Source organism: Archocentrus centrarchus, chromosome 7 (genome assembly GCF_007364275.1).
Source record: "Archocentrus centrarchus isolate MPI-CPG fArcCen1 chromosome 7, fArcCen1, whole genome shotgun sequence".
Lineage (NCBI taxonomy): Eukaryota > Metazoa > Chordata > Actinopteri > Cichliformes > Cichlidae > Archocentrus > Archocentrus centrarchus.
This window is the reverse complement of record NC_044352.1, coordinates 21,517,868-21,528,890: the sequence shown is the minus strand read 5'-3', so window position 1 is coordinate 21,528,890 and position 11,023 is coordinate 21,517,868. Positions and strand designations below refer to the sequence as shown.

Sequence of the window (11,023 nt, the reverse complement as noted above, 5' to 3'; positions counted from 1 at the left end):
GATTTAATACTAGCTACTTTGACAAGAGAGTTATCTTGAATAAAACAGAGTAGACACAGGGTTATGTAGCTGCTTTACACTGGAAGAGACCTAGCGAGTTCTTATTTAAAGACAGTTTATTGCTTTAGGTGAGGGTAACATTTTTCTTACAATATAAAACTGCTGTATAAATTAAGTCATTGTGATGGTTCTGTAAATATACAATGTTACACCTTTTTATCTGCTGTGTTTCTTTTTCTGTATATTTGAGGCAATTTTCTTTGGATTTTCCAATAAATTCATATGTTCCTCTATTTTTGTTGCATGGTTATTTCTCACAAACAGCACTGTTGTAATATGAGACAAGTATGAACCCTCACGTGGTTTATACGAACCCAATTCCAAAAAAAGTTGGGATTTGCTATGATTTGCAAATCTCATAAACCTCATAATCTCATAGAGGGACTGCTACACTGTGGTAAACATGGCCCTGAATCAACTTTATACAAGTTTGTTTTCTATGTTCTGCCATCAAATTCAAAATGAGCCAATACTTTTCTTAAAATGGTACACTGATTATGTGAAATGTTTTCTGTCTGTGAATAAAACAGTTCCATGAGATCTGTGAATTATTGCATAGTTCTTACATTTTACATGGTGTATCAGCTTTTTGGGAATTGGGGTGGTAAAAGGATAATGTAAAAATTATGGTTGTATAACTACAGTAATTAGTTTGCATTCACACTCACCATCCTGACCATGTTCATCCCTTTATGACGAGGCTCGAATGGCCTTCACAGTCACCAGATCTTAATCCAACAGAGCAACTTTGAGATGTGGTGTAACAGAACATTTGCATCATGTATGTGGAGCTGACAAATCTGCAACAGCTGTGTGACGCTGTCATGTCAGTATGTAACAAAATCTCTGAGGAATGTTTCCAGCACCTTGTTGAATCCATGCCATTAAGAATTCAGGCAACTCTGAAGGGAAAGGGGGTCCAACCCAGTAGTAGCAAGGTGTACCTAATAAAGTGACCACTGAGTGTGTATGTCCATAATCCTGACTTTTATAAAAATGGAAATAGGGATGAATAGGGATGTCAATATATGGGAGACATGAACATTTGGACATGAAATATTTGGATGAAAAAGAAAACATAAGTAAATATCTATTGCACAAGGACACAAAATAACCTTTACTTGGTAATTTGCCCATTTAAAGCTGACACAGTGAAAACTGGGCTGTAATAAAGCCAACCCTAATATTGTACATGCTCAGCCAAAGGTTCAACACAAGATGTCCTCAGATTCTATATAAAAAGTTTCCCTCTGCATCAAAGAAATCATTCCCAACTTGGGCTGCAGGAGAGGGCTTTTCCATTTCCATAAACTCTTCAAGTTCTTCCTCTGTCAACACCTGTCCATCCCAGCTCTCTTCATCCTCCCCTGTAAGATCAGCATCAGTAGTGCTGTCTTCTGTTATTCCTCTCACTGTGGCATCTTCACTAATACCAGCTGTAAAGTGTGTGGGGTGAACAGTAACAGGGGCAGGACTCTTAGCTAGGGAATGTAAGCCATGATCTTGAATCACCCGAGTCTGATTAGCCACAGGGATCAAAGCACCTTCTGTGCTTCCAGATGGGAGTATGGCTGGTGTGCACCTCTCAGGCAGTTTCAGCCTGTCCTGCTGTGTCCCAGTGCCCGAGGGCAGCACCTGTTGACTCAGTCTAGCCATGACTTTAGCATTCTGCTTGGCTTTTCTTTCAGGAGAGGGGACAAACTTGCTTCGTAGGACTCTCAGAATGACATCAGGGCTGACAGAGAAGCCTTCAGCCAGTCGCTCTACTGTCCACTCCTCTGGTTGATTTTGCTTCAGATATCTGAAATTGAATTGACATTTCACTTTAAGCTTAATTTAAGCACTTCTTAGTTTAGTGTCTGGGAAAAACTTAACCTATCTTGCTCACCTGATCTGCTCAATAGCACCCCAGGTCAACTTCCTCTCTGGAGCTCCTGAGGGAGTCATTTGCCTCCTCAGTATGTGATACTTCACAGTCCTCTGTCTTTTTCTCCCTTCACTGAAAAAAGACAGTCATATGTATCTTATATATACCACCAGATTACTAGTTTTACATTGAAATAATCTGTGAACAGTCCTATATTATATCTTACTGAATCAAGGCTTGCAGTTTGTCCTCTACGTCCTCCAGCTCAAGCTCTTCATTAGATGTCTCACCGCTGTGTCCTGTTCTGTTTGAGCCTCTGTCTGCCTGCACATGGCTCTGTCCCATCCATGCCTTGTTGGCACCTCTGCTTGCAAATCGAGCATTCACTGAAGAAATCACGGATGGAGCACCAAGCCTGGAGAAGAAGGAGAGGACCTGCAAAGACCTGGCCATGCCAATAAACGATGAGTCTTCCTTTTAACCCCCGAGTCTTTATCTCTAAAGAAGTCACTCAACTGTCATAATAACGCACACAGGGACACCACTTGTAGAAGTACTTCCGCAAACACTGGACTCATAGCATAAAACCGGCGCTCTACTGCCAACTAGCGGGACGGAGGTGAAGTTAAGTCTCCCTTCACGTAATAAAGGTCGTTATCTGAACCATAACACTGTTTAAATGGCGTGTGTTGCACGTTTCACGGGTACCAATAATAGTTACATTTTCAGCAATATAATAACTATACCAGTTAAAACAAGACATCCCAGGAGAATCCTGCAAAAGCATAAAATCAAACTAAAGGGCGACATCTGTCGAGGGGACAGGGACTTTGCATGCTGCCTCGCCCCCTGTTCAAGTGTCACGCAGCTGCGCACCTCTCTCCCAGTCGCCGTTGTTTCATTTGCGCCATTTTGTCCGCTCACTTTGTTGATTGGGTTTTAGCAAGCTGTACTGGAGCCAATCAGAGGGAAACCGGACAGCGAAGATACGGTAAGGGAGTCCCGATTGAAGGCATTGGTAGTTGTCAGCACGGATTGGTTTGTCATGGACCAACCAAATTACTAACCCTGCTTAATGCAAAAAACTCAAATTGCAGTTTGACTTCGACCGCTGCGTCCCAAAGTCTTGCAAATAGCTTCTTGCTTCTAGTGTTGACCACAGCGAGGAAACGTGATCCCCGCTGCTACGCAAGCCTTAAGCTAGCGTTAGCTCCTTAGCTAAAATATGGTTTGTCAAACAAAGAGCGACTGGATAAAACCACCGTTCGCACGTCAGCAAACACTGCCTGGTACATTACCGTGAGCTGTAATAAACAAGCCGCCCACAGGAAAATAAAGACGTTCAGAGTTAAGCACATAATAAACATCCTTTTGCGCTTTCTAGAATTTACCACGCTTTTAGCTAGCGGACTGGCGCTATCTGCGTTAGCTCCCTCACTAATATATCCGGTAAATAAAATTCCCCTTTTAAAGCAGCCCAGCTGCTGACCGCTGTGTTTTCCAGTGTGGACTCATGCTTCAGCTCTAATTTGAAGACATCTCATTTTGCATAGTGCGGCACAAGTCGGTGTGAGGGACTATTAAAAGGTCTTATTTAAAGATTAATGAGGTGACAACACGTAGATGTCAGTTAAAAAGATAGCCTTTATTGCTCGTTGAAAATTATGGTTTTCTTTGCATATAAAGGGCATTTTAAAACATAAGCATCTAATATTGACTAATTTGTATGCTGTCTTTGCCTCATTAGGTTTTTCATTGTAAAAAGCTATGGAGCAGTACACCACTGCCACCACTACTACTGGAGAGCAGATTGTTGTGCAGACTGCCAATGGACAGATCCAGCAGCAGGTGAGCTTAGGGTTGACAATTTAATTATGGTTTTTAAAAAGTTTGCCCTACCATCAGATATGAACCAATATGTGGTAAGATTACCAGTAACAGGGCCAACATCAAAAAGCTGAAGGGATTCCAGTTGGGTCATTCTATCTCAGCTCATTGTGGGCCTTCTGCTCGACCATCTTCAATTTGCCTAAGCATTTTATGGTCTAGAGTTTGTATATAACATTAATGCTGTGAAATTTTTAGCTTCATGTTACCTATAAGAGATTTTTTTTTTTTTTTTTTTTGAAAAGTGGCCCGTAGATCCCCTTCCAGCATGAAAATAAAGCTGTCCTGTAAAGTCCCATATTTGAGCATTTACTAATAAACTTTAATAGAACAAAATTCTCAAGTTTCCAGATGGTACTCTGATTATAACTGAGAAAATAATTTTGTTAAATATATGCGTATTTTTCATTTTCAAGACAGACTCTACCTACCATAATAAGACTGACTGCCCTGGAGGAGTCTTATAATTCAGGAATCATTATTTATATCCAAATTTTGGACCATAAAATTTTTATACAAATCAGAGATGGTCGAGTAGAAAATGTTCCAAACAATTTGATGATTTGAGATGGAATAACCCAGTTCCGATCTATTTTCTTGATACTTTCTTGTCTGAGACTTTACTATTACTGTATTACCCTGCCCTGCCTGCAGACACAGGGCACAGTGACGGCTGTGCAGCTGCAAACAGAGGCACCAGTGGTGACGGCCTCAGGCCAGCAGGTGCAGACACTCCAGGTAGTGGTGTCACCGCCGCCCTGTGTCAGTGTCATGACCGTTTCACTGCCTACCAGTTTGCATGCCATAGCCAGGGCTGTGTTTTCATGACCCATCTGTGCTGTTTGGTTCATCATTTCCCTTCCAAGCATGTCTTGCAACTGCACGTTCCTCAGCACAGTGTGTTGTGTGTCAGCCTATGGTTTTTGCTTGCGCTCTCGTGGCTGTCAAAAGACTGCTGTTTGTTGAAGTTGTGTTTGTCTCTTGCTATTTAAAGCAAATTTAGAAAGACAGGTGTTCTTGTTCTCGAGCGATGGCTGTGGGGAAAGTAATAGTGCAGCTAGCAGAACAACATTCTGGGGTCTGCGTGGATCCACATCCATTACTGGCTGCTACTGTTCATCATAATCCTATATTTTTCCTTTCTCAGTGGGTTCTTTTCCCCTGGCATTTTTTTTTTCTGTGATACTGTTGCTGCCACCTGTATGCTATGGTCACTTCATAGATGTACAATGGGACATTAATACTTGCCAAGTTGCACACATAAATGCAAATTAATTTTATTGCCATCTTCACCACAAAAGTGCTTGAAGCAAATTCAGTGCTTGTAAGCACTTTTTCCATAGCAGTATGCCTGTAAATGCAAAACCTAAATGCTAAATACAGAGGTTTTGTATTTTTTGCATCTGTAGCCTAATTGCATGAGAAAAATGGCTACAAATCTGAGACACATTGGCTCCAGAAACAATCTGCTATGTAACGGGATGCTTTTATGTTTGTTTATTAGGAAGCAGAAAACATGAGAGAAAATCAACAGGTGCTTTTATCCATAATGTAGTATCCTGGTTGTTTCTGAATTGACATTACCTGCATGCTGCTCTGCAAGTCATTTCTAAGAGATTTTGTGAGAAACACTGTCAGTGCTGCTATAATAGCTGTGTGAATCTCTCTGTAGGTTCAGGGGCAGCCCCTGATGGTTCAGGTGAGTGGTGGACAGCTCATCACATCATCGGGGCAACCAATCATGGTGCAGGCCATGTCAGGGGGTCAGGGTCAAACCATAATGCAGGTCCCTGTATCAGGAGCTCAGGGCCTACAGCAGGTAAGGTTTCTAATAAAAATTTACCACATTTATTTTGATTTAACACTGTTTTATCTGGAATAATGTTAATAGTAAACTAACTAATATAGTACAGATTTGGGAGTACAATAATGAAGTTTGAAAAGTATTTTGTAACTGAGTTTGTGTTTTTTTTTTCATGATAATTTCCTGTTGACATTTTTTAATATTTATGTAAGAATCATTTCATTGCTATGTAGCAAATTGTACATTTTTTTCAGAATCAAGAAGAATTTTTAATTTTTGAAGGCGTTTTTAGTCATTGAATTGAATTCACTGTCGTATTGATCAATAATCCAGTTACCCACTGTTGATGTTTTTGTGCCTGTGTGTAGATCCAGCTGGTGCAGCCAGGTCAAATCCAATTGCAAGGTGGTCAGACTCTGCAGCTGCAGGGCCAGCAGGGTCAGCCTCAGCAGATCATCATCCAGCAGCCCCAGACAGGCATCACAGCTGGACAGAACCAAGTACTAAATTTTGAAAAATTTCAAAAAAAGACCCCACCTAATATTGCAAAGCTATGTTTATTGAGTCATTAAATCACCGTTATGTAAATTGTTTTTTTGTTTTTTTTTTTCTTTTTTTCCCTCCCCATCAAGGGGCAGCAGATCAGTGTGCAGGGCCAACAAGTGGCACAGACAGCTGATGGACAGACCATCGTCTACCAGCCTGTTAATGCAGATGGTACTGTCTTGCAGCAGGGTAAGCTAAGCTATCTTATACTTTTAGTGTTTGCCTTCTGCTTTCTTGACCTTTAAATTAGGAGCATGGTTGAGTTGTCATATCCAAAAGTTCTGTGATGATTGTCTGTTTGCAGGAATGATCACAATTCCAGCTGCCAGCTTGGCTGGTGCCCAGATAGTGCAAGCAGGGGGTGCCAACACCAACACCACCAACAGCGGCCAAGGCACTGTGACCGTCACCCTGCCCGTCTCTGGCAACATGGTCAATGCAGGTGGAATGGTCATGGTAAGACCCTGTGCAGAGGTACCCAGCACCTTATTACTTAAAAAAAAAAAAAAAAAAAAATCTAGATTCTCACATGGGTGTGTGGTAAAGGTCACAGGCTTAAAAATATTTTTGTAGAAATTAGTTTTAATAATATCTCAGTTTATTAAATCCTAAAATGAACACTGCCGGGTTTGTTTAAACCTATGGTACTTCCAAACAAGTATTTTGATTGATTTGATAATTGATTGAACTGGCTTAACCATTTGTTTTTGTTGATAGGTTCTGTTATCTGCTTTAAATCCCAGACGTTCTAAGCACTGTGTTCCTGTCTGTGTCTTTTCCTTTAATCAGATGGTGCCTGGAGGTGGCGGAGTTCCCACAATGCAGCGAATCCCATTGCCGGGGGCTGAAATGCTTGAGGAAGAGCCACTGTATGTCAACGCCAAACAGTACCATCGCATCCTGAAGAGAAGACAGGCTCGCGCCAAGCTGGAGGCAGAGGGCAAGATTCCCAAGGAAAGGAGGGTATGGTGTTTATTTTTTTAGCTGCCTTTGAATTTTAGGGTTTGGGTTTGTTGTGAACCAAAATGATCTGAAAGCTGCTTAAAGCTACAGATTGGGGTGTGAGTGGGACAAGTAGCACAACCCTTCACATTAAAAGTGGATTTTAACTTGAATATGCCTGCCCAAAAAAAAAAAAAACTTCCGCCAAGGCCATAGGGTCACTGACGGTGTAATACGTGTATCTAAATACTGTGAAATAATCTTTCATCTTTCCCAGACAACAATAACCCCCTATAAGAATCCTTAAAAAAATTCCTGGATCCAGATCGTGATCCGGATCACCGCCAAAATTTAATCACTTCTTCCTCTTGTCATTTCCAACCACTCCACAAAATTTCATCGAAATCCGTTCATAACTTTTGGAGTAATCCTGCTGACATACATACAAACAAACAGACAAACAAACCAACGTGACCAAAAACATAACCTCCTTGGCGGAGGTAATAAATACTATTAATGCCACTGACCAATATTCTTGCTTTCTTTCTGTCTGGCAGAAATATCTACACGAGTCTCGCCATCGTCATGCTATGCAGCGTAAGCGGGGCGATGGAGGCCGCTTCTTTTCCCCTAAGGACAAGGAGGTGGCTCTGGGACTAGCACAGGTAGGAAGCTGCATGTAGGAAAATCATACCAAGCCTGCAGTGCGTGTTACAAATTGTGGAACACTTAAAATGGTGAGATTTTATCGGGAGCCCATTATTATTCAAAAATTTTGTGACCACCCAGATGGTTTCTGCCCCTCTGATTCTGCAGCCGCAGGACGTAGTCCAGACAGGAGCAGATGAGACAGTGGCTCAGATGATCCGAGTTTCATAGCACTGTCACTGACATCATCACTTCTTTCTGAACTCTGCCCTGCCTGAGACTCTTCATTGCAGCTGACCTCCTGCCACCACTTTTCCTTTCATCTGTACTCCCTCCTGCTCACCACCATACACCAAACCACAGGACTGCCACTGGGCTTTTTCTGTTGTCTCTCTACTCCTACACTGGTCTTCCAGGGAGCTGGCTGTGTGGCTGCTGAGTCTATGGACTTTTCTGGTCATTTTCGTCCAAAAAAAAAAAAGGATGTTGTCATGCTCACCTTTTTTGGTTGAGCGTGAAGGACCAGCTTTTAATTTCCACAAGCATTTATTTTGACAATAATGAAGCTTGTGACAGGAAACGACAACCATGAAGCCATACTCTTGTCAGATCCTGGTCTGTTTAAAAATATGAGATTTTGTCACCAGTGAATGCTATTTGGTTTAAATATTTTTTTGTAAATGGTACCAATTGTGTTTTGTTTTGTTTTTTGTTTTTAAGAGATGTTCCTTATTCACTTAGGCTACACTGCGGTCCTTTATATAATCTTTGTGATCGCCCTTATTTTGAAATTTTGTCTTTTAAACCCACGTACCGTGGGGGTGGTCTCAGCATGCCCTGTGCTCACTGAGCAAAAACTGAAATGTAATACTAATGCGAAGATTTTGTACAGTCATTACTTCTGCAGTGTGTTTGGATACACCTACTGATTTGCCCAGTTCTGTGGATGCATTTTACACGTTAGTAGTTATTGTGTGTTGGAAAAAACTTCAGTGTTGCATCACCTTACACAAACTATCCACATAGTTACTTCATTGTTCAGTCCAGCTTGGTGTTTTTTTTTTTTCTTTATTGAGAATTGTTTTTACCTGTCAGATGCAGTCCTGCAATGTTATTTTTTTAAATAGTACTCTGACCTTGTATTCATGAAACTTCTGTCAATTAAATTTTATTAAGTGACTCAAGGTTATAAGTGGATGCATTTTTTTTTTTTTTTTTTAACTCCCTCGTGTAGAGTTTCGATTTATTTACAGTGTCCCCTGAGACTTAGCTGATGCCATGTAATTTTGTTTCCATTATAATACATGGGGTGAATTTTTTTTCTCACAACTATGTTCATTAGAAACCATTTTTTCTTGTGGCATGAGTCAAATTGTCAGATATTTTGAACAAAGTAACATACATTTCAATTTTTGATAAAGATTATTAAAATTCTGTCAAGTGTGTGTGAAGCATTTGGGCACTTATTTCACCCCCCCCCACACACACACACACACACACCCTTCCATCTATGTAATGTGTTTATTGTGAGATAAGCAGTATTATATGAAAGACTGGAGCCAGCCTTTATATTTTGCTAGAAAAGTGGGAAATGGGTGAACATGCATGGAAGTGCAGTATAAGACAAAGTCAGTCAATTTTAAAGAGCCTGAAAGTGAATATTTGCTATGGCCACCTTTATTCTTCAACACAGCCTGAACTCTCTGAGGCAGCTTTCTTGTAATTTCTTTAAGTAGTCTTTAGGAATAGTTCTCCAGGCTTCTTTAAGGACATTCAAAGCTCTTCTTTGGATGTTGGCTGCTTTTTGTTCCTTTCTCTGTCAAGATGATCCCACACTGCTTCAATAATGTTGAGGTCTGGGCTCAGGGGTGGTCAGTCGATGACTGATGATGCTCCATTGTGTTCTTCTATCCAGGTATGCTTATACTTATTGCCAGTCTTTCCAGATAGTATTGTGTGATAGATCAAAATCTGTCTTTTCATAATTCCATCAATTCTGACAAGATCACCAACACCGCTGACTGAAATGCAGCCCTAAACTACAACGGAGTCGCCACTGTGTTTTACAGATGGCTGTAGACACTCGCTGTTACACCTCTTGCCTGACCTCCTTCGTACATATTAAATTTGGATTGTTAAGTGGCTTAACAAACAAAAAAAAAAAAAACATTCCTCCAAAAAGAGGTCCAAAGATTATATTGAAAAGGGAGGAAGCTGGAGGCCAAACTAGCAGACCAGCACAAGTGATGTGTGGAGTGGAAAAAAGGTTTAATTCACACTAAACTATTGCTGCCTCTACCACCACAAATCCTGGTGTCCACACCTGCCCTGTCTTGCTGATTTTACCCTTCTTTTCCTCAAGTGAAGACTGTGGATCAGATTCCCCTGAAATCTGATAAACACCCTCTGCTCTCACTCTGACATCAGGCCAGGTTAGGCGACATAAGAGCTAACCAGCTGTCTGTGATCCTGAGTCACATTTACAAGGCAAAGATGAAGAAAACATGCTGTCTGGTTGGCTGTTGCACCATCAGAGCTTAACGACTATCGACCAGCTACCTTCACATCACATGTGATGAATGTGCTGGAGAGACTAGTAGCAGCCCACCTGAGACAGCAGGTGGGTTGTCTCAGGTATTTATTCATTTAACCTTTATTTAACCAGGAAGTCCCCTTGAGATAACATTTGTTTTTCAAGGGAGACCTAGCAAGAAGGCACACCATTACAATGTTACAAATGAAGATTAAATATAACAATAAAACACACAAACAGAATAAAACAAGAACAGCCAAAATAATACAATACATGGTCCAGATTAGGAATAGCAATTACACGTTTCAGTTACAGAAATGTAGGAGTGCTCTAAACTCTCCCAAAGAGACAAAAGCATTGAAATATTTCTTATCTTATTACCTTTAAAAGATTGCAATTTGAGAATGTTCCAGTTTTACTTAATAGAAATAATTCAGTTAATTATCTTATTCAATTACTCAGCTGAAACAAAATATAGTCACGATAAGGTTATCAAGTTTTGATTTATGTGAAGGTTTACTTGAGCTCCCCTTTTCTCCGAACAGGACCTCCCAGGTAAAGTATTGCGATTATCAAACTCTGCCAATCAGGAGCTGTAGATTGGAGCTGGTTCCGAGATCAGCCAATTATAGCAAGGGCTGGGGGCGGGATTTGTATTAAGAGTGCTACACTGGTTAGCCAAACAGTCAGTGTAGCGCTAACAAAAACAAAATACTGCAATGCTGAATATCTGACA

General features: G+C 40.8%; 2 protein-coding genes across 7 annotated transcripts; one reads left to right on the top strand and one right to left on the bottom strand.

Moving 5' to 3' along the window:
• Positions 1 to 283: 283 nt before the first annotated feature.
• Positions 284 to 2,479, bottom strand: ngrn (neugrin, neurite outgrowth associated). Its single transcript, XM_030733554.1, has 3 exons — positions 2,154 to 2,479; positions 1,949 to 2,059; positions 284 to 1,861 (listed from the first exon to the last, which is right to left on the bottom strand). Exons 1-3 carry the CDS (start codon positions 2,378 to 2,380, stop codon positions 1,285 to 1,287), a joined length of 915 nt encoding a protein of 304 aa, XP_030589414.1. The 5' UTR covers positions 2,381 to 2,479; the 3' UTR covers positions 284 to 1,284.
• A 294-nt stretch (positions 2,480 to 2,773) lies between these two features.
• nfyal (nuclear transcription factor Y, alpha, like) lies at positions 2,774 to 9,197 on the top strand. 6 transcript variants are annotated; one of them, XM_030734688.1, is made up of 10 exons: positions 2,774 to 2,918; positions 3,675 to 3,775; positions 4,469 to 4,552; positions 5,487 to 5,633; positions 5,987 to 6,118; positions 6,251 to 6,353; positions 6,469 to 6,638; positions 6,954 to 7,127; positions 7,664 to 7,771; positions 7,923 to 9,197. In XM_030734688.1, the coding sequence occupies exons 2-10, from the start codon at positions 3,695 to 3,697 to the stop codon at positions 7,983 to 7,985; spliced, it is 1,062 nt and encodes a 353-aa protein (XP_030590548.1). In that variant the 5' UTR covers positions 2,774 to 2,918; positions 3,675 to 3,694; the 3' UTR covers positions 7,986 to 9,197. The 6 variants fall into 6 exon arrangements, with proteins under 6 accessions (XP_030590548.1, XP_030590549.1, XP_030590547.1 ...); XM_030734689.1 differs by having other exon boundaries at positions 4,469 to 4,555; positions 6,469 to 6,620; XM_030734687.1 differs by having other exon boundaries at positions 4,469 to 4,555; positions 7,923 to 7,985.
• Positions 9,198 to 11,023: the final 1,826 nt, after the last annotated feature.